Source organism: Trichechus manatus, unplaced genomic scaffold, assembly GCF_000243295.1.
Source record: "Trichechus manatus latirostris isolate Lorelei unplaced genomic scaffold, TriManLat1.0 scaffold00087, whole genome shotgun sequence".
In the NCBI taxonomy this organism is placed as follows: Eukaryota; Metazoa; Chordata; class Mammalia; order Sirenia; family Trichechidae; genus Trichechus; species Trichechus manatus.
The window spans coordinates 911,918-939,418 of NW_004444023.1; the positions used below are offsets into that span (position 1 = coordinate 911,918).

A 27,501-nucleotide genomic window follows, 5' to 3' on the forward strand; every position below is an offset into this window, starting at 1 on the left:
TCCTTATGCGCATGCGCCCCATCCTCTCCTCTTCCCCCCAGCCCTCCCCTTCACGTGGGCGCGGCCGACCACGCTGCAGGGGGTGGTGGGCGGGGTCGAGAGCTACTTCCGGGTGTCTCCCTGTGCCCACCCCCCAGGAACAACCTTCCTTGTGTGACTGGCAGCGTTATTAGCCAGTAAAGAAGCTTCGAGGGGGCGGGTTCTCCTCTGGGGCGGGTCAGAGTGACGGGCGTCCACCTTGACTAATGGGAGCTGGGCTGCTCGTCAGCCACGACCAATCAGAAGCGAGAAGACCGGATCCTGGGGCGGGGCTGGGGTTTCGGCAGTTGAACCGCTCGCGAGGAGGGGGTGTCCGTGGAGAAGGTGAGAGGCGGAGAGAGCGGCGGGTGCGCGGGCTGGGACGGCGGTCTTGGGGGGAGGGGGTGCTCTGAGGGAGAGTGGGCTGCAGTAGGCAGCTGACCGAGCCTTGTGGGAATGGGGGGGTCGTGCCCTTTAATACGTGTTGGCTCTTTGATGAGGGGTTGTGAGGCGGAGGGCTGAGTCTGGGGGTGCTCTGTATTTCGTAGGAGGGTCTTTAATGGAAAAGTGTGTAAATCAAGGGTCATATAGAGATGTCTTTGTACTATAGGGTTGTGACTTAATGGCAAGTTTTAAGGCAGAGGGTTTTTATAGCTCAGAATAGAGGGGCGGTGATCCCTGCGATGAGTTATAAGCTTTGGTTTGGGGGCGAGTATTGGGTAGAGGGCACGTGAAGAGGCAACTTGCAGATGGACTGGACTGTATGTGGGGTGAGGAGAGGAGTGAGGCCTCCAGGGATGTGGATGTGAAGGCTTGTGCCTGGCTCCCAATAAGCCTGCTTGTGGCTAAGAGTGTTGGCTTTGGGGTGGGGTTGCCCGAGGGTAAAGAGGGTTGGTTCTGACACTGGTCTTGCCACTGAACAGCATGGTGGCTTTGAGCGAGTTACTTAACCCTCCTGGGTCTCGGTTTTGTCATCGGAATGACCTCATCTCTTCTCTGTCTATACCACTCCCCTGGTGGCCTCACTCAGTCCCTTGGCTTCAAAAGCTCTTTGTAATCTCCCAGGTATAAACTCCCAGGTGTCTCTCTCCAGCCTGGATCTCTCGCCTGACTCCAGACTCATGTATTCAGTGGTTGACTCTCTTTTCTCAAGGCCAGCTGACGTCCAGACTTAAACATGTCCCAAACCAAACTTGAGGTTTCCATCCTTCAACCTCCAAACCCAGTCTTCCTCATTCAAGTTTGTCCTTCCAGGTACTCAGGACAAAAATGTTGGAGTTTACCTTTCCTCCTCTCTCTTCTCCCACCCCACTTACAGTCCAGTTCATCAGCAAATCCCAGTGGCTCTGCTTTAAAACACATCCCGACTCCAACCATGTCTCACCACCTCCCTTGCTACCACTCTGGATTGAGCTATCACCTCCTCTTGCCTGGTCTGTTGCAGGGTCTCCTCACTGCTCTCCTTGCCTCCCACAGACAGGGGGATCCTGTTAAAACAAAAGTCAGATCATGCTGTTCCTCTGTTGAGACCCGCTCATGGCTCCCAGCTCACTCAGTAAATAGTCCTCACCTAGCCCACAAGGCCCCAAGCGGTCCAGCTTCCCCTTTCTCCCTGACCTCAACAATGTGTGTCGCTCACACATTGCTTCAGCCACACTGGTCTCCTCACTGTGCCTGGAACATAGCAAATACATTCCTACCTCAGGGCCTTTGTACCTGCTTTTCTCTATGTCTGGATCATGTTCCCCTTAGATGTATGTCTGTGTAACTTTTTCCCTTACCCCCTTCAGGTCTCTGTTCAAATGTCAACTCCCAGTATAGGCCCTTGTTACCTAGCAAAGGTCTTCTTTCTGTCACTCCCTGGCCCCTCACCTGGCTTTATTTTTCTTCATAACAATTACCAGTACTTGATGACATATATTATTGTTTGTTTATATCCACCGGGATTCTCAGTGCCCCCTAGAGTGTGGGCTCCATGTGAATATAGGAACTCAGCACCCAGAAGAGTGCCTGGCATGTAGGTGCTTAAAAAGTGTTACCCCTACTGTTACCACCATTCCTACCATTCTCAGGGTTCCCTGTGGCAGGGGCAGGGTTTTGAGCTGGGCAGATCTTGTGGCGGGTGGTGGGGTCAGTTTGGGGGTGATGAACTAGGCAGGCCACAGTGCTCAAGGGCAGAAGATCTCAACTCTAGTTAGTGTCAGGGGGAACTTTTAGAAAATGCAGATTCCTGGCTCCACCCCCAGACGTTCTGATTTGGTAGCTTTGGGACCAGGCCCAGAAACCTGCATTTTTCCTCAGGTGCCCCTACCCATACCCTATACCTACCCATTGCCGTTGAGTCTGTTCCGACTCATAGTGAATGTATAGGATAGAGTAGATCTGCCCCATAGGGTTTCCAAGGCTGTAATCGTCATGGAAGCAGACTGCCACATCTTTCTCCTGTGGAGTGACTGGTGGATTCCAACTACTGACCTTTCTGTTAGCAGCTGAGTGCTTAACCACTGTGCCACCAGGTGACCCTAGTGGTGATGATGTCTGTGGCTCCCACCTTGAGAAGTACTGTTAGGCGGGTTCAGAGCTTGGGCTGGGGGGAAATGGCTCTCTCATCCCCCAGCTCCTCCTCTGTGCCTGCTCTCTCTGGGCCATGCTGGGGACACCGATGGTGACTGAGACAGCCCTGATCCAGCCTGGGAGTCTGGGAGGGCTTCCTGCCAAGGGGACATTGGAGCTGAGACCTGGAGGAGAACAAGGAGTCAGCCTAGGGGAGGACCTTGGCTGTATCCCCTGTGTCTGGGACCCCATTTCCTGGCATCTCCCGTGAATTCACCAGAAACCCCTGATCTGTGCCAGGCCCTGGGCACTGAAGATACAAGAATGATGGAAATGGCTCTGCCTTCATGGGCTCCCAGGCTGGGGGAGGAGGCAGACACTTGTCAACCAATCTCACAGATGGTAGCAGCTGGCGACTGAATGCCACTGTTTGAAGCGCCTTGTATGTATTAACTAATTTAATCCCCACACCAGTCCGTAGGTGAGAACTCTTATTCCCCACTTTGCTGGTGGGGAAAATCCCAGAGAGGGTGACACCGAGGGTAGTCAATGTATCTGAACCCAGGGGTCCACAGCCTGCAGGGTGTGCTATGCTGAGGCTGTGTTTGGATTAGTGCCAGGAGGGAAAGGAGCAGGGAGTTCTGGGAGAAAACCGGGAGGGGGTGGTCAGGGAAGGGCAGCTGGGTAATGAGTAAGGGGGCAAACGTTCCAGGGCCTAGTTGTGGGGTCCTAGACTAGCCTCTGTTTCATTCTCTATAAAAAAAAGAGTCCCTGGGTGGTGCAAATGGTAAGCACTCTCGGCTGGTGATTCGAGTCCAACCAGAGATGCTTTGGAAGAAAAAGGCCAGGCGATCTACTTTTGAAAAGTCAGCCATTGAAAACACTATGGAGCATAGTTCTACTGACACACATGGGGTCAACATTAGTGGGAATGGACCTTACAGCAAATGGTGTATAATACCTACCGGAGAGCAGAAAGAAGGGGGATTACTGGGATGATGGGCATGCGTGGGAGTATCTAAGGAGAAAGCATTTGGGGGGCAGTGGGAGGGTATGGTTACCCCAGGAGGCGGTGGAGAAGGGCTGCTGTGTGGACTACGGAAGCCTGGATTGTGGTATGTCCTAGAGGACTTTATACGTTGATAAATCCCCGGGGGACAATGTGGGCACTGGTTTATTCTGTGGAGTTGCAGGGACAAAAGGATCCTCTGAAGCTCAAATTTGCGCACATGCTGGGGAGGTGAGCTCAGAGGTGAGCCATGGTGGAGGAGGAAGAAGAGGGGTGAGGAGGAGCGTGCAGCGCTGGGGAGCCCAGCTAGGGCATGGCCGGGCTGAGGTATGTGAGGGGGGCTGCCCAGGGTGGGAAAACAGCCATGGGGTGGGGGCTGCCAGGGACGGTTATTTAGGGATGTCTGATGTGGGACATGGTGGTGTGGATTTGTTTTTGGGGAGCCCGGCCCTGGGCTGTGGACTGGGAAATCTGTAAAATATCCCGCGGAGCGCAATCCGGGAGGAGGAGCCAGGGGCGGTGATGGGAACGGGGACTGGAAAATCTGTGTGTGTGTCTGTGTGTGTGTGTTTACGTCCATGATGCCATGAGGCCTGAGAACTGGCGTCAGGTGTGGGGGCCACAATGGGGTGTCCACACAGCCAGCGCGGGGCTGAAGTGGTGACGTCAGGGGTTGGCGGGGCGGGGCCTCAGAGGCAGGGCTGGGATCGGTGGGTCAGGAGGCTGAGGTGGAGAGGAGGAGCTAGGAGACACTTGGGACTGGGACTAAACCAGCGACCAGGATGGGCTGCTGGTCACTGAGTGAGGACAGAGGATGCAGGTAAAGGGACGCGGCCTGGGCGGAGGGGTGCTGTGCAGGGCCTGGAGAATCCCAGAAATGGGGTGGGGGGGCGGGTTCAGGGAGGACTTACCACAGGGAAGAGAGGTGGAAAATGTGTGTGCAGGAGTTTTCACAGAATTTGGGAGGGGAGCAGAATCCAGGTGAAATATGGAGGTGACAGATACAGGCTGAAAGTGGGGGTGTGTGTGGAATACAATCCTGAGCAAACATACGGGCAGAATCCAGGTGGAATAATGTGGGGGTAGAATCCAGGTAGAATATGGTCCCTCATCAACATGGGGGACTGATGGAAGAAGGGGACTGCGGCTGCCTCCTCTTCCTCCCCCCCAACATGGGAGAGTGGATGGAAAGAAGGGACTGGGACGGGGGAAGGCACAAGGGGGCAGGGCTTAATAGGCAAGGAGGGAGGTTCTGCAGAGGGGAGGGGAGGGAGAGCCCAGAACCCCGTGGCAGTTTGAGGAATGCGTGATGGGGAGTTTAGGTCGAGGGTGGAGGGTTGAGCTGGCGGGGGTGTGGGATTTATTCCATCCGTAATTGTTGAGCGCTTTTACGACCTGCTCAGGAGCAGGGACCGGTGGGGGAGGGGAGCCGGCGAAGTTAGTGGAGGTGAGGGAGGGGTCGGAGGTGGTGGGGTGGGGGCTGATGACTTCAGTGTTAGTGTCTGCAGAAAGGCACTGTGATCTAGGGCGGCGTTGCTTTTGCCAGGTGAAAATAGGGAGCTGATGTGAATTGGCAAAGGAGGAGGGTGGGGCCGGGTTGGCGGCGGGGCGGGGCGGGCCTCTTCCCCCTCGCTTGGGTACCACTAGTAGCAGCAATGATGCTGCGCGCTCTCGGTAGGAGTTCCGGGGGGCGGCCCTGACGCCTTGGTAATCCGGACAGCGCGGCCGCCGATTGGCTAGTGGAGTTCGAGGGGGCGGGGCCGTGAGCCAGGGCTCCACCCCTAGAGGGGCGGGGCCAGCGCAGCATGGCACCACGGTGGAGTTCGTGGGGTGAGGGATACATTGAAACGTGCTGCGATTCTTTTGCACTTTAGATCAGGGATTATTAATCCAGGCCCCTGACCCCCTGAGAATGAAAGCACAATTTAGAGGGGGTGTGAATTTTCCAGGGGAAGAGGTCCTTAGATTTCTTTAGCCCCTGCACATCACCAGAGACCTCTCCCCCAAATAAAGAGCTCTGATCTAGAGACAGAGGTGTCTGTCTGGATGCCCGGGATGATGAGCATCGGAAACAAGTCGGTGGATGGGCCTTGGGGGTATTCTGAGGTCGCCTGAGATTACAGGTGAAACGTTGTCGGCCTGTTCGTATAGCTGGGAGGATTCAGAGATTTCATTAGATTCTCAAAGGCTCAAGGACTCCAGTAAGGTTAAAAATAATTCTGAACCCCGCTCCCCCCAGCTCCGCAGAGTTTTAGAGCTCATCTCCTTTTCCTTCATAATGTTCTGTTTCCCCAAGTTAGAATCCAGGGAAAAGTATGATGACGAGAGGAGGTGGTGGTAGAGAAGGAGAGGAGACCCATGTTCTCCTTGATCTGGGGTGGGGGCAGCCCTGGGTGACTGTCTTTGGAGCAGGTGTTGGACCTTGGCCAGGGTCCTTTTCCTCACTGAGCCTCGGTTTCCCCATCTGTACACTGGAGAGAGGATGAGCCTACCTTGTCTCTCTGGTCTCCTTCAAGCTCAAACCACAGAGTAGTAGTAATAATAAGGATGATACCAACATGTACTGCATGTTTGCTTTACGTGTCAGACATTGCTCAGTTTCTCTCAGGCCTTCAATAGGAGTAGCTCATTTAATCCTTATAACAGTCCAGGGAGGTCTGTTAGTCTCCTGTGGGCTTACAAAGGCCTGCACGAACGTCATCTGGCTCCTGTTACATCTCCAGTCTCCTCTCTTAGCCCTCTCTCACTTGCTTAGTCTCTGCCAGCCACAGTTCCCTGCCGTTCTTAGAACAAACAGGAACATCCTCTCTTCGTGCCTTTGCCTGGCACACCTCTGCCTGCACACCTTTCCCCCAGATATTCACGTCTCCCTTCCTCCCTCCCTCCCAGCCTCTGCTCAAATGTCCCCCCTCAGTGGCCATTCCTGGTCACTTGAGTTAAAAGAGCAGCCTCTCCCTCAGCACCCCTTTTCCCCAGAATCTACCTGCACTTGACATTTTTATACATCTGCCTGTCCCCCACTCTTGAGGGCAGGGACATCATCTGGTTTCTCATTGAATCCCCAGCCCCCAGGATGGCGCACACTTTTCAGATGAGGAATCTGGCCCACAGAGAGGTTAAGTAACTTGCCTGTGTACACACAGCAGAACCTGGACTTGAACCCAGGCAGCCCAGAGCTCCCATTCGGAACCACCCCCACCCCCAGAATCCAGTCTGAGGGTGGAGGACTGACCCTCTCTTCTAGCTGCTTGTAGAACTAACAGTGAATAGTAGCTCTGTTGGCTAAGAGAGTGTTCTTATCCTTCCAAAGCCAAACCCACTGCCGACGAGCTGACTCTGACTCATAGCAACCGTATAGGACAGAGCAGAACTGCCCCATAGGGTTTCCAGGGCTTTATGGAAGCAGACTGCTACATCTTTCTCCTGCAGAGCAGCTGGTGGTTCAAGCCACCAACCTTTCAGTTAGCAGCCGAGTGCTTTAACCAGGGCTCCTTGTTCTTATGCTTAATGAAATCAGTTATTAATTCAGTGTAAAGGATTTAAGTGTATCATAGATAATATATAGCACTGGCTGTTCTCTCGACTTGGAGCACCTTCCCCAGAGCCACTTGGCTCACTCCCTCACTTCCTTCAGGTCTCTGCTCAAATATCACCTCCCCAGCTAGGCCCACCCTGACTTCCCTATTTAAAATCTCTGCCTTGCTCCACCCCAACACTCCTGTCCCCCTTTCCAGCTTTATTTTTCTCCACAAATGTTTGCTGAATGGAAGAAGAAATAATAATAAATATATAATGAGAACAGATAGGTGGAGTGAGTGAGTCCCTGAGTGGCCCAAACAGTTAAATGTTTGACTACTAGCTGAAAGTTTGGCACCCAGAGGTGCCTCGGAAGACAGACCTGGAGATCCTGCTTGAAAGGGCACAGCCTTGAAAGCCCTCCGGAGCAGTTCTACTCTGCACACGCGGGGTTGCCATGAGTCGGATATACATCAACAACAACAGATAGATAGATCCGTAGCTGCTGTTGAGTTGACTTCAACTCATGACGACCTTATGTACGACAGAACTAAAAGTTGCCCTGTCCGTCCTACATCATCCTCACAAATGCTGGCATGTTCGAATCCATTGTTGCAGCTCATGTGCCAATCCATCTCACTGACCCTCTACTTCACCAAATGCGATATCCTCCTCCAGCAGTTGATCCCTCCTGATGTCCATAGCAAATGAGTCAGATGTTCTGTTGTGACCCACAAGGTTTTCTCTGACTGATTTTCGGCAGTAGATCGCCAAGCCTTTCTTCCTAGTCTCTTTCAGTCTGGAAGCTCTGCTGAAACCTGTCCGCCATGGGTGACCCTCCTGGTATTTGAAATGCCAGTGGCATAGCTACCAGCATCACAGCAACACATAAGCCACCACAGTATGACAAACTGACAGATGGTGGATAATGTGTATAAGGATTAATGATACATTAATAATCAACAGTATTAATTGTTCTTTTGTTGGTAATCGTATATTCTACTAGCTAGCATGTATTCAGCAGAGTGGGTCCACAGGAGAAAGACTCAGCAATCTGCTCCCATAAAGATTACAGCCAAGAAAACCCTATGGGGCAGTTCTACTCTGTTGCATTGGGTCACTGTGAGTCGGAATCGACTCGATGGCACCCAGTAACAACATTGAGCATAGTAACATGCAGGACATAGTTCTAAGTGCTTTTATGTGTATCGTCCAATTTAATCCTCATGACAGTGAGGTGGATTCCATTATCATACCTATTTTCCAGATGAGGAGACAGGCACAGAGAGATGAAGTCACTTTCGTAAGATGCCATGGCTTGTATATGGTGGAGCCAGAATATGAATCCTGAGAGCTGGGCTCTCAGTCCCTGTGAGTCTCTGTCTCGTTCCCTTCTCCAGCGACCCTGGCCATGGACCAGCCGGCCGGCCTGCAAGTGGACTACGTCTTCCGGGGTGTGGAGCATGCTGTGCGGGTGGTGGTTTCGGGGCAGGTGCTGGAGCTGGAGGTGGAGGACCGGATGACAGCCGACCAGTGGCGAGGCGAGTTCGATGCCAGCTGTGAGTGTGCCTGCCTGGCGTGGGCTCCCCTCTCCTCCCAGAAGATGAGGCCAGCCAACTATCCTACCCGCTGGCCTCTTCTACCTGACCAGCTGTCCAAGGTGGGGCGGGGGCGTCGGGCTCCTCCCTCAGGCGAGAGGCACGGGGCCAGGGAGAGTTGGAGAGCTTGAATGTGAGGCCCTGGGGCTGAGCAAGTGGTCAGACCACAGGAGAGACTTTTCTCCCCACCCAGTCATCGAAGATTTGACTCACAAGACAGGGAACTTCAAACAGTTCAACATCTTCTGTAACATGCTGGAGTCAGCCCTCACCCAGGTAGGGACCGGTGCTGGGGGCTCGGGTGGGGAAGGAGATTCTGTCCCCTGGATCCCTGGGAGTAGATGGCCATCTAATGTGTATGTGACTCTTTGCCACTCTTCCATTCCTAGGTCATAGCTGGCTGTCTCTTTCTTTCCTTCTTTCCCAAATGTAAATGGCTTTAGTGTTTTATTCTGCTTCTAATAAGAGTTATTCTCACGTAGAAAATTCAAATCACAGAGAAGTGTAAAGAAGAAGGTAAAAATCATTCCACTCCCGTTAGTCACTCCTGTTAACATTTTGATGAAAATTATTCTAGGCATTTCTCTATTCATTTGTGAGTGCGTGTGTGTCTGTGTGTGTGTATGTGTATGTATGTATTTGTAGATCTATAATTATATATATTTAATTATATATAAGGAGACTTGGTGGTGCAGTGGTTAGGCATTTGGCTGCTAACTGAAAGTTTGGTAGTTCGAATCCACCCAGTGGTTCTGTGGGAGAAAGATCTGGTGATCTATTCCTATAAGGATTAAACTGTTGCTGTTGAGTCGATTCTGACTCCTAGCGCCCCTATAGGACAGAGTAGAACTGCCCCATAGGGTTTCCAAGGAACAGCTGGTAGATTTGAACTGCTGACCTTTTGGTTAGCAAATGAGCTCTTAACCCCTGTGCCACCAGGGTTCCATAAAGATCACAGCCTAGAAAACCTTATGGGGCAGTTCTGCTCTGTCACATGGGGTTGCTGTGAGTTGAAGTCGATTCAATGGCACCTAACAACAACAGCATAATTATATATAAACCCGTGGCCATTGAGTCGATTCTGTCTCACAGTGACCCTATGTCTAGTCGATATATTTTCCAAGGTATTCTGCAACCTGCTTTACAAAAATACAAAAATATTTTCTAAACGTTTGGTTACATCAGTGAATGTACCCACTCACTCATTTCAGTTTTTCGTTTGAGATTTGAAAATGTTTACTGAGCATCTACTCCATGCCAGACAACTGGGGATGCAGCCAGGAACAAAAGAGACAAAAGAACCCTGCCCTCATGGAGCTGACATTCTAGTGGGGGAGATAGACAATTAAAAAAAAAAAGGATAATGTCAGGTTTAAAAGTATTAATAGAATACGAAAAGCAAGGTTAGAATTTAAAGTGACAAGGTGCTATTCAGATAACTACATGTCATCTTTAAACTTATTTGTGTGTGTGCGAAAACACTAGGTCTTTTTTTAATGAATTTATTTGTTTTTGTTGTTGAGAATGTACAGAGCAGAATATATCCCAGTCCAAGAAGTCCTACATGTGCAGTTCAGTGACACGGATGACATTCTTCATGTTGTGCGGCCATTCTCACCCCCCTTTTCTGAGTTGTCCCTCCCCCATTAACAAACTCACTGCCCCCTAAGATTTCTGTCTAATCTTCTATGTTGCTGTTGTCAACTTGATCCCATATAGATAGCTCTTTCATCTTTGAACTTTTGATGAGCTATATTATTTCTCTGCTTACAGATAAAATTTTATTTGTGCATATAAAATTGTGAAACTATTAATGTGTGGCTTAGAATACAGTGACTACTAGTAAGTACCACTCGGTGCCATTGACTTGATCCCTCCTGTGGCAGCAGAGTTTGACCCACTTTTGCACCGTTAGTGCAAATATCAGCACGGTGAGAAAGGAAAATGATGTCTAATATTATTATGAAAATAGTTTTGACCTCATGGACTCCCTGAAAGGGTCTCGGGGACCCCCAGGGGTCTGGATCTGAAGACAACACTTGGAGAACTGCAGCTCTAAGCTACACCCCAGGGTTGAGGTAAAAATGGCATGGGGGTGGTGTCTGACCTCCTTTATCTTCACAAGGGGGAAGGAGAATCAAGATTAGGGCTCAAGGCTGATTGCTATGAGACGGAGGTCAGACATGCCTCTTCTCTCCGCCATCTCTACCAATTCTGACACCATCTGTCCCTCTCACAGCACTCTCTACGATAATTCATTGCAATGGCCACACACAGCTCACAGACAATACTCACAATTATGGGGTTTATTAGGGAAGTAACAGGTTACAATTTAGGTTCAGGAATTCTCCGGATACAGTTTTTCCATCAGGACAGCCTCTTCTCAGCCGTGCCTGCAGGCAGGTCTCTCCCTGGCCCTCAGCCTCTGCCCTGCTCAGGCAAGTGTTAAAAGCTCTTTTAGCTCTGCTGATGAGTGCCTGGAGGCATTCCACTCTGCCAGCCAGCCTCCTGCCCAAAGGCACTCCACTTTCTCGCTCAGTGGGCTGGGAAGCCCACCACATTTGTGTCTGCTGCCAGTTTCTCCTGCCACTGCTTCTCTGCCACCACTTCTCGCTGTCTTCAGCTGTTCCATCTCTCTCTCTTTTTCTTGGTCTTCTGGCTCCAGGAGCTGATCAGTGCAGGGATCCCAGGTCCAAAGGACACGCTCTCCTCTTGGCTGTCCTTCCTTGGTAGTGATGGGATCCTGTCTTTGTTCTGGAATTGACTCTCTTTTAAGGCAAAACTGACTAATCCCCTTGGTGGGCCACAATTACATTATTTGCACAGTCCCATCAAGTCACTTGGGCGGGAGCCATAAGACCATGGCGAGGAAAACAAAGAAACCCATTGCCATCGGGTTGATTCCAACTCATAGCTACACTATAGGACAGAGTAGAACTGCCCTGTAGAGTTTCCAAGGAGTGCCCGGTGGATTTGAACTGCTGACCTTTTGGTTTGCAGATGTAGCTCTTAACCTCTACGTCACCAGGATTTCCAAAGAAAGGCTGTGTGAAAGCGATCCATCACACTGCAGTTGAGCATTTAGGTTCTTCCCAATTTCTCCCTTTGACAATATCCTTGTGCCAGGGCTTGGAGCAGGGCCATCTTGATCACCCCCCAGCCTCAGTGTAGGAAAGCCCAGCCAGTCTGGAGATGGGACAGAGCATGGTCTGGGCGTGTGGGTTGTGTGCTCAGAGTGTGTCCATGTTGGGTCCGGGGGCAGCTCCTCTTCGCCTCTCCCGACAGAGCAGCGAGTCCGTCACCCTCGACCTGCTGACCTACACAGACCTGGAGTCCCTGCGGAACCGCAAGATGGGGGGCCGCCCAGGCCCATTGGCCCCGAGATCTGCCCAGCTCAACTCCAAGCGCTACCTGATCCTCATCTACTCTGTGGAGTTTGACAGGTGGGGACGAGGAGTTGACTCCAGGCCCAGGCTGGCGGGCTGGGTGGGAGAGGATGTGTTAGACCTCAGGAACCTCTGGTACCCAGGGCAAGGTGGGGATGTTGGTTAAGCATTGCCCTTGGAATCTTGGGTGTTGGAGTTTGTATCATGTAGTATTGTGTTTGACTGTAAGTAGCAGAATAGCCAATTACTAGTGCCTTCAACCTATAATAGTTTAACCTTCTCACATAATAAGATGTCTTGGGTAGGTGGCTGCTACTTAGCAGTTCCATTAAAGACACAGGCTCTTTTTCCCTCCCTCTACCATTCTCGGTGTGTTGCTGTTTTTGCCTCATCTTATCTCCTTATGGAGCCCTGGTGGTGTAGCGGTTAAGTGCTTGGCTGCTCACAGGAAGGTTGGCAGTTCAAATCCACCGACCGCTCCTTGGAAACCCTATGGAGAAGTTCTACCCTGTCCTATAGGGTCACTATGAGTCAGAATCAACTCGATGGGAGTGGGTTTGGTTTTTTGGCTTATCTCCTTATGGTCACAAAATGGCTGCTGTGCCTCCAGGCATTGCATCTGTATCAAGGCAGGAAAGGGGACAGGGCAGTACATACTAACTGCATCTGCCCTTTTTATCAGGAAAACAAAAGCTTTCCCAAAAGGCCTCTAACAGACTTTATGTAATGTTTGATTGGCCAAAAGTTGTCACATGGCCTTCTCTAGCTGGAAGGGATGCTGGGAAAATGAATATTTGTCTTTTTAGCCTTAATACTGGGAGGCAACAAGGGAGAAGGGAGTTGGGGATGCCTGTTGGGTAGCTGGGGAACAGTGTCTGCCACATTTGCTAATAGCTCCTGAATTTTCTAGTGGGAAGTTATCTATCCTCTGTGAATATGATCTGGTAGTACAGTTAATCAAGGTACCCTGCCTTTCCCCAGCCAAGGGGTGACTCAGGTCAGGCCAACTAGAATCTCCTTCTGTGGAATCTGAATTAGGAGTGTGCTTGGCTGCAAGTAACGTGATGCTGATGTTCACTCCTAGCAGTGTGTGAGAGGGAAGTTTCTTCAGGCTGCACCAGGACCTTCAATCCTGATGGTTCCGAATCTGCTACGTAGGAGGGCCTAAGGGGTAGCAGGCTGGCAGAAGGGGCATGAGGGCAGGGAAGGGGGCTTGAAGCTGCATTTAGAATGTAGCTTCTAGGAATGTGAGGCTTGGAGAATTGTGTGTTTTTGTCCTCTAAGGCTCTCAGAGTCCAGTAGTTACCCTCGGGTGGATTCTTGGTCTCTGAAATACCTCGGTTCTGATCCACCCCCCTCAGGATTCACTACCCGCTGCCCCTCCCGTACCAGGGCAAGCCAGACCCTGTGGTGCTCCAGGGCATCATCCGCTCACTGAAGGAAGAGCTGGGCCGCCTTCGAGGGCTGGGCGGCCAGGAGGCTCGGGACACCCGGGAGGCTGAGATCTGGCACCTGCGGGAGCAGTGAGTATGGAAAGGGCAGACAGCTGGGGGTGGTGGAGTGGTGGAAGGGGAGACACATCCCAGCATGCACTGCGGGGCCCCCTGCTCAGCACTGTTGGGAAACCGGCTGTCTCTTATTCACCAAATACTTGCTCTGAATCTCTCCTCTGTGCCCAACCTTGTGGTGAGTGGCGGTGGGGACACAATGGTGACAGAGATGGCCCTGCCCCTGTCCCCACGGGCTCACAAACCAGTGGGGGAGACAGATCTGTCCCCAGAGAGTGATGGTCCAGAGTGGACAGGGCTGGCAGAGCCCCGAGGGGGGCCCTGACCTTGCCTGGAGGGGAGGTGTGTTCAAGGCATAGGGAACAATATGTGCAAAGACAAGGTGGGAGGTAGAGCTCTATTCAGTTGAGTCTACTTTCACTGAACACCTGTTTTGTGCTGGCCCCTCCCTGCCCTCATACAGCGCCCAGCCCGGGAGCAGGTAGATGCTAGTCAGGTAGCCACCCGAGTTTATCGCTGCAGAACAGCGAGGGGTCAGGCAGGAAAGGGGGCTCTAAGGGAAACTCACTGGCATCTTGCAGTGGCTCAGGCAGCGGGGCTGGGGAAGAGTGTTCTAGGCAGAGGGAACAGCATGTGCAAAGGGCTTGTGGTGGGCAGGGAAGTTGGTGAGAACAAGGGGACTGAAAGAGTGAAGAAAGTGAAGGTGGCAGACTCTCGGTTTTTCGGCACATTTATGGAGGGCCTACTGTGTGCCGTACCCCTTCCCACTGCTATCGAATCGATTCCAACTCATAGCGACCCTATAGAACAGAGTAGAACTGCCCCATAGGGTTTCCTAGGCTGTAATCTTCATGGAAGCAGATCTCCAGGTCTTCTGTGGAGCCACTGGGTGGGTTTGAACTGAGGACCTTTCGGTTAGCAGCCTAGCACTTAAACGTTTGTGCCACCAGGGCTCCTTAATAATAATACTGTGCTATAATATTATAGTAATATTATAATAACAACAACGTTTATTGAGTATTTAATTGTGTATCAGGCACTCTGCTCAGTGTTTTATGATTTAATTAGTTTAATCCTGATAACCATTGCATGAGGTAGGCACTGTTATCATCTGCATTTTACAGAGGAGGGAACTGAGGCCCAGAGAGATTAAGGAATTTGCCCCAGGTCACACAATGAGTAATATGGCCACACCAGGCCTTGAATCCAGGCAGCCTGCCTGGCTGCTGTGTGCTGTTGGCAGCTACCAGCCCAGAGCCGAGTGCTAAGTGCTGACAGGGAGGACCAGCCCCCTGTCCAGGGGCTGGGGAGTCATGTGGGTCCTGGCTGTAAAATGCTAGGCCAAGGGGCAGGAAAACAGCATCAAAAGGCCAGGGTGGGAGGCTTGACAAGTTCATCATCAGAATCCATCCTCAGGCCTAGAAGGGTAGGAAATGGGGGTGAGGGCATGTTGTTCCGAGGATGGCCACAAGGTGGCGCCATCTGTCTTTTGTAACCAACCAGGGAATCTAGAGAGGCTGACTTCAGGTGGTACAGCTGGTCAGTTCTCACCTTTTTCCTTCCAACCTGGAGTTAGGGAGTTTGGGAAGACTCCAAGATTCATTCATTCATTCATCCGCCATTTATGGAGTTCCTACTATATGCCAGGCACACTGCCTGGCACTGGCTTACATTTATGGAGCGCTTACTGTGTGCTAGACATGGTCTCAGCACTCTTCAGAGACTCCTATAACTTTACCGGGTAGGTATTCTCATTATTCTTATCATCTCTATTCGCAGATGAGAAAACTGAGGTCTGGAGCTGTTAAGTTTAATCGCCCAAGGTCACACAGCTTGTAATAAACGGAGTAGAGTTGAACGCAGGCCACCTGGCTTCAGAGCCAGGCTTTTGCACGGGGAACCAGACAGATGGAGACTCCATCCTTTGGGGGGTGGGGATACAGACAGAAAATGATAATCTCATTGATAAATGCCAGCTCTACGGTGGTTGGTGCCAGGAAGGAAATGTACTGGGAGCCAAGAGAACATAGAACAGAGGGACATGACCCAGGCTGGCTCAGGGCAGGAGGGCTTTCCCGTTTGAAGGATGAGTGGAGTCCCTCCTGCAAGGAGAAGGAGGATCATTCCAGGAGGGGAACTGAATTTGAAGAGCTGGACCATCCTGGGAGAGGGCGAGGGAGGAGGAGAAGGGGGAAGTCAGCTGGGCAGGGACTGCATGGGAAGCTGCTTGGAGACTTGGAGGAACTAGAGACTTTTTAAAATAATATTTTGTTATGTTTTAGATGAAAGTTTACACAGCAAATTAGGTTCCCGTTTAACAATTTTTGTACAAATTTTTCCATGCCATTGGTTACAATTTTTAATAATGTGTCATCATTCTCATTCCATTCTGTTCTGTTTCCATTGACTAGGGACTTTTACAATGTTTTATTAGGGAAAATTCCAAGAACACATAAAAGTAGGTAATGGTAAAAACATCATAGGGGTGGTGTCTGACCTCCTTTCACTTCACAAGGGGGAAGGAGAACCAATATCAACAGCCCAAGGCTGATTCTTATGAGGTGAAGGTCAGACATGCCTCCTCTCTCCGCCATCTTTACCAATTCCGACACCAACCGTCCCTCCCATGGCGCTCTCTACTTCTGTGCTGGGTTCGATGATTTGTTGCAATGGCCACACACAACTCACAGACAATACTCACAGCTGTGAGGTTTATTAGGGAAGTAACAGGTTATAATTCGGGCTCAGGAACATTCAGGATACAGTTCTTCCATCAGGACGGTGTCTTCCCAGCTGTGCCACAGGCATGCCTCTTTCTGGCCCCTCGGCCTCTGCCCTGCTTAGGCAAGTGTTACAAAGCCGTTTTAGCTCTGTTGTTAAGTGCCCAGAGGCACCCTACCCCACCAGTAAGCCTCAGCCTGGAGGCACTCAGCTTTCTCCCTCCATGGGCTGGAAAGCCCACTGCACTGTCTCCTGTGGCCATTTCTCTGCCACTGCTTCTCGCCGTCTTCAGTGTTACAGCACTCTCGGTCTCCTGGTTCCAGGAGCTTCTCAGTGCAGGGGTCCTGGGTCCAAAGGACACATTCTACTCTTGGCTCTCGTTCTTTAGTGGTGGTGGATCCTCCCCCTGCTCTGGCATTGGCTCCCCTCCAAGCCAAGCAGGATGGCAAAACCAACCAATCCCATCAGTGGGCCACAATTACCTTATTTGCACAGCCCCACCCAGTCATTGTGTGTGAGTCACAAAGATGGCTAGAAGGGTCACACTAAGTAATTCATGGCACCGCAGTAATAGTATAATGCAGATGTCCTTGCCCCAACTTTAATGATTGTCAACATTTTGCCCACATAGTTTATCTACCCACCTCCCCTCTCTGTAGACATTTCTATCTCATCTGTACACACACTTCAGTGTGTAGCTTTACCATAAAACCTGTTGCCGTCAAGTCGATTGCGACTCATAGGGTAGAACTGCCCTGTAAGGTTTCCAAGGAGCTGCTGGTGGATTCAAACTGCTGACTCTTTGGTTAGCAGCTGGGCTGTTAACCACTATGCCACCAGGGCTCTTTAACATATAAGGACAGAAAAAAAAAACAAAGAAAACAACCCTCAATACTGTCATTACATACTATAGAATTACCAAAAACCCCTTAACATCACCTGATACCCAGTGTGTATGTGTTCACACTTCTCTGACAGGTGTCTTTTTGTAATTGTTTTGACGTAGTATCCAAACATGGCCTCACATTGCAGTCTGTTGATGTGTCTCTTACATTTCTTTTAATCTTTTTTTCTCATGCTGAAAAGCTTACTTTCTTGCGATAGTAATATAATCACTTATTTGCTTTATCCCAGCAATGCTAATATAATTACTAATAACAAGAGTGCTAAATGAAGTTTAAGATTTCTTTGTCCTTAGGCTGTATCCCACTTGCTAAAATATGTTTTAGTCTCTTGACATAATTCTTCTCCATTATGCCACCAGCTGTGATACCCAGGTAGGTCTGTTTGAGCTGGTTGCTTGAAAATTTTTAGGGATTGCTTTTGTTAGAATTTTATTTTGTTTTTTATTTATAGAAAATATTTTCACAGTTCCAAAATCAAAACTAAAACGAGGGTACGTTTGGAAGGGTCTAGTTTCCATCTCTGTTCCTTCCCCAGTAGGTTACCCATTTTTATTGTTTTCAATTTATCCATTATATATTTTCTGAAAATGTGGACATATGTCTAATTTGCTTGATAAAGTAGAGGGTCAGTGACAAAGAGGAAGACCCTTAACGAGATGCATTGACACAGTGGCTGCAAAAATGGGCTTAAGCATAGCAACGATTGTGAGGATGGGCGCAGTACCCGGCAGGGTTTCTTTCTGTTGTGCACAGGCTCACTGTGAGTTGGAACCGACTCAACAGCACCTAACAACAACAACATATCTAGTTTATAATTCCTCTTTTATAAAAAGGGACATAGTGAATATACTGTTCTGCAGTATTAAGTACAAACTTAATATATCCTGGCAGTCTCTAGGTGACAGGACATAGCGACTTTCTCATTCCTTTTTAGTTGTGTGGTCTGCCATTGAGTGGCTGTACCAGAGATTCAGCCAGTTCTTTAGGGATGCGCGCTGTGGTTATTTCCAGTCTTTTGCTGTTACAAACAGTGCTGCGATGAATAGCCTCGTGTATACGTCATTTTGTCCAGGAAAGGTTTGGAACACTGAGGTGACCTAATCAGATTTGCATCTTAGAGAGTCCTCTGGAATGGGAGAGGATGAGACAAGGCTGGGAGACCAGGGGGAGGCTGGGGCAAGGACTTCAGGGCTGGGCTTGCCGGGTGTAGAGAAGGCAACAGACTGATGGAATATTTTGGAATTAGAACCCGCACGACCGTGTCCCCCTCCCTGCCCCATGGGGAGAGGGTGTGGCAGGATCGTGTTCTTCCTGTGGGACAGCTGGTGGGTGATAGGGCCTTGTTCTCCCTGTGGGACGGCTGGTGGGTGATAGGGCTATGTTCTCCCTTCGTGGGGGAGGTGGAGGAGAGAAAATGATGGGTCTTGCCCACCCCCGTGGAAGAGGGAGAATGATGGGACTTGACCCACTGATGGGACTTGACCCTAACCCGTGGGGGTGGCTGTGAGTGGGGGTGGGGGAGGGCAGGGGTGATGAGGTCGTACCCTCCTGCCCATCTCCACTTTCCGTCTCCCCCAGGGTGTCGCGCCTGTCTTCGGAGAAGCGCGAGCTGGAGGTGCAGCTGGGCCGCTCACGCGAAGAGGCGCTCGCCGGGCGGGCGGCACGCCAGGAGGCGGAGGCACTGCGCGGGCTCGTGCGCGGCCTGGAGCTGGAGCTGCGGCAGGAGCGCGGCCTCGGCCCCACGGCGGCGCGCCGCGGCCAGGACTGCCGCCGCCTGGCCAAGGAGGTGAGGTGGGGGGGCAGCTATGGGGGTGCCCGCAGGGCCTGGGCCCGACCTCATCTGGATCTCTGCGCTCTTCTCCCCACCCGGCAGCTCGACGAGGTGAGGGCGTCGGAGCGGACGCTGCGCGCGCGGCTGAGGACGCTGAACAGCGAGCTGGCCCTGTACAAGAGAGGGTGAGGGCCCGGCAGGTTGGGCAGGCCTGGGGGCACACCCGACCCGCAGGTGGGCTGGCGGCCAGTGGGCGGGGCCTGGGGCTTTCCTGGCCTCCTGTTGGGCGGAGCCTGAGAGGTGCTCTGGAACCTGTGGGTGGCCTTAGGGAGGGTGGGCAGAGTCTGAGGGGGCGGGGAGGGGCGGAGCCTGAGCTCAAGTAGGATGGAGAGGGCGGGCGGAGTCGGAAGCTGGGGCTGCTGGGAGGGTGGACGGTGCCTAATGGACATGTGGGGTTCAGGGAAGGACTGAAAGGTTGGAGCGGTGGGCGGGGCCTGTGGAAAGATGGGTAGGGCTTGGGGAGGTGGGGCCTGGAGAAGGGACTGAAAGAGGCGTGGCCTGAGAGTGTAGTTGAGCTAACGGGCGCAGCTCAGCAGGTGCGGATCAGGGTGATTGCCTGCTGACATTTATTGAGGAGGTGGGTGGCGGAAAATTGGGAAAGGTTTCTGGGGGTCTGTGGGCGGGGCCTGGGGAAGGGCACCTGGGACGGGCAAGGGCGTGAGCGGCTAGCAATAGTACGTAGAGGATGGCCCCGAGGGTTCCGGAGAAGGTGCGGTTGGGGACGCGGCTTGGGGCAAGGGTTTCCCAGGCCAGCGGGAACGTGACGGCGGGTCCTGTTACCCTAGGAGGCGGACTCCGCCGGTGGTACCGCCCTCGGTCCGGGAGGACCGCGCCTCGTCGTCCCGGGAGCGCTCCACATCGCGTGGCCGCGGCGCAGCCCGTTCTTCATCGCGGGAAAGCGGCCGCGGGGGCCGGGGTCGGGGCCGCCCTGCCCGGCCCTCTCCCTCGCCCACAGGTCTGTGCTGCCTTGCCCTGCCCGAGGGCAAGGCGGGACCCACTGGAGCTGTGGACCCGCAATCCTGACTTCATCCTTCCCTGTCTTAGGTGGTCGCGGGACCCGTTTCGACCCCACGGCCTTTGTGAAAGCCAAGGAGAAGAAGCAGAGAGAGCTCAAGATGAAGTGAGTGCTCATTAGGGCCCCTTCGCAGGGCCCCCCTTATCCCTGCCTCCCTCACCGGTGACCTCCTCACCTGTCACCACCCCTCATTTTTCCTAGTCCCTCACCTGTCAGCTGCTGCTTCATCGCTCCCCCCCCACCCTTTTCTTACCTACCTCCTTCCCTTTTCTCACCCCCACCTGCCTTGCTCAGTTGTCCTTCCCAACCCCCGACCCTGCCTGTGTCCCCGCAATCTTCTCTGTCTGAGTGACCTCAGGTGGGTCACAGGCTTCCCCCAGGGACTTCAGTCATGGCTGTGACTCCAAGGGGCCTTTCCTCGCATTAGTGGAGCGCACAGGCGGGGTCTCCTTTCCCGCTCCCCAGGCAGCAGCAGCGAAACCGACTGGGCAGTGGAGGCAGCGGGGACGGTCCGACGATCTCATGGTCTCGCCAGACCCGGCCCCCCGCCGCCGTGACCGGCCGAGGGGACGCGGCTAACCGCTCCCGAAACCGCAGCTCCTCCGGTAACTGGGCTGGAGCCCGGGGCGGGCGGGCCTGGCGGGCCTGGCGGGTACGGGGAGCCTCACGTCCTCCTCCTCCCTCTAGTGGACAGTTTCCGCAGTCGCTGCTCGTCCGCCAGCTCCTGCAGCGAGTTCGAGGATTTCTCCGAGTCGCTCTCCAGAGGGTAAAACTTGGGCTAGGGAAAAGGACCACCTCGAATCGGGCCTCTGGGGAGCCTGGAAACAGCCTTTTGTAGGGAGATAGGTGGTGGAGGACAAGGTGGGTCTTGAAACTACGGAGGGTGAGGTGTGCGATGCCAGAGGTTCCTCCGCATTGCTCCTGGATTGCTCCCTTCTCTCAGCGTTCGCCGCTGCAGGAAGCCTCCCAGCCCCAAAACCTGGAATAGGTCCTATACGGTGAGTGTCTTTCATCAGGCCTTGGAGGGGATAGGGGCTGCCACCAGAAGCTGGCTGTTCCATCTCCTGCGATTCCATTCTAGGGGGTCAGGTTGCAGAGGCAGCTCTGAAATGCTTTTGGAAACAGGGTATTTCCAGACCCAGTGGATGGAGGGGGCGGGGGACACAGGATGCTGGTTATGAGCCCATACTCTGGTCTCAAATGACCAGATCTTAAGACTTTGGTTCTCCCTTCTACCACTTGTGTGACTTAAGGCAATTACTTAGCCTCTCAGTTTCTCGGTTTCTTCATCTGTTAATAATAAAAAAACAAAAAACCTCTTTGCCATCGAGTCGATTCTGACTCATAAGTGACTCTATAAGACAAGGTGGAACTGCCCCACAGGGTTTCCAAGGAGCGGCTGGTGGATTGGAACTGCTAACCTTTTGCTTAGCACGCAAGCGCCTTAACCATCGTGCCACCAGGGCTCTGTTAAGTGGGAATGGTAATAGTATCCACCTCAGGGAGTAGTTGTGAAGATACTAGGAGGTGGTTTTGCCTATAGTAAGTGTCCAGTTTGTGTCAGCTCCTTTTTTCTGAGGACCTTAGATTTGAACTTCCAGTGGAACTGGGGAGAGGAATAGGGGGAGGAAGCCCGACCTCCTTTACTGCCTCCCACAGCAGCAGCAGAAGTCTACCCCCCTGGAGCGTGGCCATCAAAGACGCACGGGCAATTCGGGGGGCTGGGTCCCTATCAAAGGTGAGCTTGGGACTCCTCTCCCCCATTAGCCCCGGAGCCCGCTGGGATGGAACGGAGGGCAGCGTGTTGGGCCCCTCACAGCCCCCCACCGGCATGCCCACCCCCACAGATTACAGCTCAGACCACCAGGCGGCCGACATGGCCGAAATAGACGCCCGGCTGAAGGCCTTGCAGGAATACATGAACCGGCTGGACACGCGGTCGTGACCGCACAGAGTGCTGCCCCTCTACCCACTCAACTCCCGCTGGGGTACTGCGTGGGGGCGGGGCAGGGTGGCCTCCCGTCCCAGTCGGGCCCCCCCCCCAACCGGTGCTGGGGGGAAGGTTTCCAGGTGAGGCCCCGCCCTTCCTGGTTCTGGGGAGTGTCTAGGTTTGAGGCCCTGGCCTTCCTGGTTCTTTGGTGGGGGTTCTCCAGGTGTGAGGCTCTGCCCCGTCCCCGCCCCCCGGCAATGCAAGCTGCGTGGGAGGGTTTGTGCTATTTGTAAATAAACATATTTGCCCTTGGGACCCCTCGGCTTATGACTGAAGGCTTGGGGTGGAGTGCGGAGAAAGGAGGATTTGGGGTGGGGGTGTAAGCAGGGCCTGTGTGTATTTCTGTGTGTGTCTGGGAGGCAGACGGGTTCAGGCTCTCCAAAGCAATGAAAGGGGTGGCCTGACGCGTGGTAGTGAGCAGCCCGTCCACAAAGGGGTCTAAGCAGAGATCCTGCGCTGGGACCAGCGTGGCTGCGCTGGACGGGAGGGGGCCGTGCAGCCTGGCGCCTCGCCCCGAGGACCCCGAGCTTCTGTCCCGGACCCCGGGCCGACTCGGTGCCGATTCCTGGGCTCTGACCTGAGACCTCTGGGTTCTGAGCTGTGATGTCGCTTCCGAGCTGGGATCTCCGGGGTCTTGGTTCAGGGTCGGGGCCTCTGGGTTCCAAGCACCTTGGAGGACAGTGTGGGGGGGGAGGGGGCAGGGCTACGGTCTCGTGGGCGGGAGAGAGGGAGGGGAGGCACGTGGCGGCGCCAGGAGGAACCCAGTTTGAGCTGCATGTTTATTGGAGGAGGAGACAGTGGGTGGGGTTTCAGGCTGTGCCGGGAGCGGAGCCGCGGAGGGGGGAGCCGGGAGGCGGGGCCTCACTCGCGGTAGTGCGGCCATTTCCGGAGGAGGGCGTAGAGTTGGTCGCCCGGGGAGAGCGTCTGCTGCACGTCCCGGTGTCCTTTGACCTCGTAGTTGCGGGTCAGGGCTCCCAGCTCCACGCCGCAGGTCAGCAGATTCTGGGCCGCCCTGATGGCCCGGGACGGGGGCACCCGCTCTGGGGGAGGCAAAGGCAGGGGTGAGGCTGGGGCTTCCAGGTAGGGCAGAGGCCGTGTGGGGGAGGGGAGGGGGGAGGAATGGTTCGATTCAGGGCCCAGATCGGGGCTCTGTCACTCCCTAGCAGTGACTTACTCTCTCTGTACCTCAGTTTCCTCATCCACGCCTGGCACAGAATAAGCCCCCAGCGAGTGGCATAATGGTTATTGCTCATTCTCCCTCCTCTGCCGCAGACCTCTGGGTCCCATCCAAAATAATAGTTGACATTTAACAAGCACTTCTTATGTGCCAAGGCCTGGATTAATAGCTTCTCTATAGATTAATCTTCACCCCAACCCTATGGCTGGAAATGACGCCCACTATCCAAAGGAGGAAAGGAGGCTCAGGAAAAGGTCGCAGAGCTTGTAGGTGGCAGAGCCTCTCCACCACCACCCCCCGCCGCCCCCAACCCCCCGCCCCAGCCTCAGGCCCCATGGCAGCCCGCTGCCCTGCCCCAGTCACTCACCCATGTAGTTGCCCATGAAGCTGATGCCAATGGATATGGGGTTCCAGGTGGCTCCTGTGTGGGCGCCCTTGGTTTTCCAGCCACGGCCCTCGTACACCAGCCCATCTTCACCAATCAGGAAGCTGCGGGGGCAGGGAGAGGGCAATTGATGAGTCAGGGAGGGCTTCCTGGGGGAGGATTCCATCCCCCTCCTCCATCCCCCTGTTCATGCCACTCACACAATTTCCTCAACATCCCCCTTCTCATCCTCTTATTTCCATCCTACTAATAATGGCAGTGGCCATTTGAGTCCCTGCATGTGCCAGGCACAGCTCTACATGCACCTTATTTCATCCCACAGTCACTGTGGCCCGCATTTATCGAGAGAGAACCAGAGAAGTGAAGCCATCTGTCCAGGGTCACACAGCCAGGCAGGGGCAGAGCCAGAACTTGACTCCTACCCACATGGTCTTATTTCTTGCTTCTTTTTGCCTCCGGGAGGATTTGTCGAGCTCTGGTTTTGCTGAATCTTCACACAGCTGCTCTCTAAGGTAAGTACTGTTGTTATCCCCATTTTAAGCTGAGGAAGCAGAGACTCAGAAAACGAGGTGACTCATCTAAGGTCAAATCACCCAGAACTCTCCACTGAGAAGCTCTGCCCCCGCCCCGGCCTGCTTCCTGGCCTCTGGGTCCACCTGGGCGATGGGATCAGGGGCTCAAGGGTTAGGGTCACAATCAGACACAGACCCTGGAGCCCCAGCACCTGCCTCCTTGAAGTTTCTAATCCTGGCAGCTGACCCTTAAGGCTCCCTCATTCCCCACGTCTTGACTGAGTGAGCCTGACTTGGCACTTTGGAATTAACGAGGCGGCCACCATCTTGGAGCGGCGGGACCTTTGGCTCAGCCCTCTGACTCATAGGGTCCCTGCAGATGCACAGGATGTTGGAACTCCTGAATCTCAGGTCCTGAGTCTGGCTCAGAGGAGACTAGAAAGACCAGAGTGGTGCCAACCGCCAGGGCTGGGCTAGGAATGCCCGGTATTCGGTAAAGGGGTGCATCTAATTTAAACCTCAGCCACCACTATCACCAGGTGGGGGCAGCTAGGAGCCCCATTTTACAGGTGAAGAAACAGGCTCAGAGAGAGAACGTGACATGACAAGGAAGGGGGATCCAGAACAGAACGTTAGAGTCAGACTCTGAATCCTGAAATCTGAGCAACAGACTGCGGTCTGCTTTTCTGTCAAGTGATTTAGACGAGAGGCTGCGGAGTCCTCGTTAAGTCATGCGAACACTGAGAATCGGACTCTTGGAAACAAAACCCTGAAACTGGAGACTGCAGGATAAAATCTTGAGTGGGAAGAGCTGTGCATACCCTAGGAGGCAGGTCTTCAGATTCCTAGACCCCGCGTTAGCCCTACTGAAGCAGTGTCTAGAGGTGGGGCCTGGGAACCTGCGTTTTAAATAAGCGCTCCCGTGAATCTGATGTTCAGCAAAGTCAGGAAGCCTGTAGTGTTCCAGCTTCCCCTCCCACTGTACAAACGCTTGTGCAGGACCTCAGCCTATTGCATCAAAAACGAAGCTGGTGGGCGTGGCCCCCAGAGGCAGACGTAAGCACCCCCCACCGCCCCCTCCACCCTGTTTGGGCTCTCACCTCCGTACAGTGTTCTCCCCACCTGACCGCCAGAGGGCGCCTGTGAAAACCTAAGTCAGCTCACGGCCGTTTGCTCAGAGCCCTCTGTGGCTTCCATTGGATGAAAGCCAGAGTCCTCATTCTGGCCCACCAGGTCCTGCACCATTTGGTCCCTACCATCCTCTTCCATCTCTTTTCACACCCCCTACAACCATTGCTATCAGTCAAAATTGACTCTTTGGCACATAACAACAACCACCCCCATCTGCTTCCAGCCACTCTGACCTCTGCCCTTCAGAGGTGAGTGGCCCAGTAGGTCTCATGGCCTTTGCATCTGCTGTGCCTCCTGCTTGCCACACTCTTCTCTCAGCTCCCAGAGCCAACTCAAAGCCATGTTCTCAGGGAAGCCTTCTCTCACCACGTCCTTCCAGGGGAGCCCGTGTGGGTCCTGTTCTAGCTTACAGAGGTCACTCTCACATCACCCTGTTCCTTTTTCCGTCACATCTATCACCATCTGAATCCATCTTGTTGCTTTGCTTGTTTCTCCCTGCTGGTCCCTTATGCCACTAGGGCTGGATTCACACTGTTCAAGGCTGTGTCCCCACCGCAGTGTACAGCATGGGGCCTGGTACACAGTAGGTGCCTAGTAGCAATAAGTCGTGTATTTAGGGGCTCCTACTATATGCCAGAGTGCACGGGTGGTGCCAATGGTTAAGCACTCAACTGCTAACTGAAAGAGGTTCAAGTCCATCCAGAGGTGCCTTGGAAGAAAGGCCTGGCAATCTACTTCCAAAAAAATCAGCCATTGAAAACCCTATGGAGCACAGTTCTACTCTGACACATGGGGCCACTGTGAGCCGAAGTCGACTCAGCGAACACTGGTTGTGATACTGTATGCCAGGCAGTGTCTTAAATGCCTTGCATGAACTGGCCCATTTAGTGATCAGGTGGGCCACCATCCTAGGGACTTTGCAAAGAAGGCAGCTGAAGCTGAGAGAGGGTGAGTGAGTGACCAGCCAGGTCTCAGCCAGCAATTAGCCGAGCTGGGGCTGGAGCCCACTCCACGCTTAATCAGCCTGGGCTTCTGCCTCCTGACAAAGGCATCAGGGGACACCTTTGAGCATCTTAGGCAAAACCTGCTCCTTCCTCTGGGGGCAGAGCTGGGGCTTCAGCCCCTTCCCCCTCCTCAGTTGTCTTTGTGCTGCCTGCGTATTCCCAGTCCTATGTGGCCACGCTGGGGAGAAACAAAGGCCCCTGGAGGCTGAGTGAACTGCCCAGCATGCCAGCCTGGAGGCTGCAGAGCCAAGCGTAGAACCGGGTTCTGCTCCCCACAACCTCCACACCTTTCCCCGCCCCAGCCCTGCCTGGGGCCCTTGCCCGGGCCTCGCAGCCTCCGCACTCACTTGTAGCCCACGTCGCACCACCCTAGGCTGTGCATGTGGTAATACTGCACGTTCCGGGCCTGCTGCTCGCACAAGGCAGGGCTGTTGCAGGTGCTCCCCGCCGTGTGCGACACTATCACGTAGCGGACGGGTAGGTTTAGGCGCTGGTTGCACTCGGACGCCTTGGCCTTCCACTCGCTCCGGGGCACGATGGTGCAGGAGCTGGTCCCCTCAACCTGAACCGCCCCGAGGGCGAGAAGGGCGAGGAGGGCGCAGGTAAGCATCATGCAGCGGCGGGACATGGCGGGCAGGGTGCACAGCTGGCCTGGCCACCTTTATCAGCCCCGTCGGAGGGGGTGGGGGGGGAGGCTTGCTTCACACCCCAGTGGGTTACACAGGACCCCAAACTCTGCTTCCTCCTCTAGTAGGGAAGGAACAAGATGCAGTGCGGTCAGGTCTGGGTGTAGTGGGAAAGTCGGGGGTGGGGCATGAAAATGCCACAGGGCCACTAACCCAGCGCGGGAGTAGGATGGGGAGGGGCCCGTGAGCCTCGCCCTGTGGTTTCTGGAAGACCCAGGGCCTGGATTCCCTCCCTGTATTCTCTCTCCTCTCAGTGGGGCATTGTACAATTACCAGGAACTTACCTCAGAGAGAGGCCCAGGGCATTAGGACATCCACTTCTCTTTCCTGCAGGGACTGAGTGACAAAGTCTTTCTTTTAAAACACTTCTGCCAGGTCCAAGCTCGATGTCATTCAACCCTTGCAGCAAACTGAAGAAGTGAGGATTGGGAAACCCATGTCACAGCTGAATAAACTGAGTTGGGAGAGGAGAGGTCACATGCTAAGATGGGGGATGCAGTAGAGCCTGGTGGTCCAGAGCCAGGACTCAGAGCCAAGCTACCTGTCTTTGAATCTA

At 53.5% G+C, this 27,501-nt stretch overlaps 2 protein-coding genes across 2 annotated transcripts; one reads left to right on the forward strand and one right to left on the reverse strand.

Moving 5' to 3' along the window:
* The first annotated feature begins 342 nt into the window (after positions 1-342).
* On the forward strand, positions 343-22,005 carry CCDC61 (coiled-coil domain containing 61). Its single transcript, XM_004381788.2, has 14 exons — positions 343-363; positions 8,497-8,655; positions 8,888-8,970; positions 11,980-12,137; positions 13,442-13,603; positions 18,793-19,000; positions 19,088-19,170; positions 19,831-20,000; positions 20,090-20,165; positions 20,526-20,665; positions 20,748-20,826; positions 21,004-21,058; positions 21,720-21,798; positions 21,908-22,005. The coding sequence occupies exons 2-14, from the start codon at positions 8,508-8,510 to the stop codon at positions 22,003-22,005; spliced, it is 1,539 nt and encodes a 512-aa protein (XP_004381845.1). The 5' UTR covers positions 343-363; positions 8,497-8,507.
* Positions 22,006-22,911: 906 nt separating this feature from the next.
* Positions 22,912-26,887, reverse strand: PGLYRP1 (peptidoglycan recognition protein 1). Its single transcript, XM_004381789.1, has 3 exons — positions 26,607-26,887; positions 23,595-23,716; positions 22,912-23,090 (listed from the first exon to the last, which is right to left on the reverse strand). The coding sequence occupies exons 1-3, from the start codon at positions 26,885-26,887 to the stop codon at positions 22,912-22,914; spliced, it is 582 nt and encodes a 193-aa protein (XP_004381846.1).
* Positions 26,888-27,501: the final 614 nt, after the last annotated feature.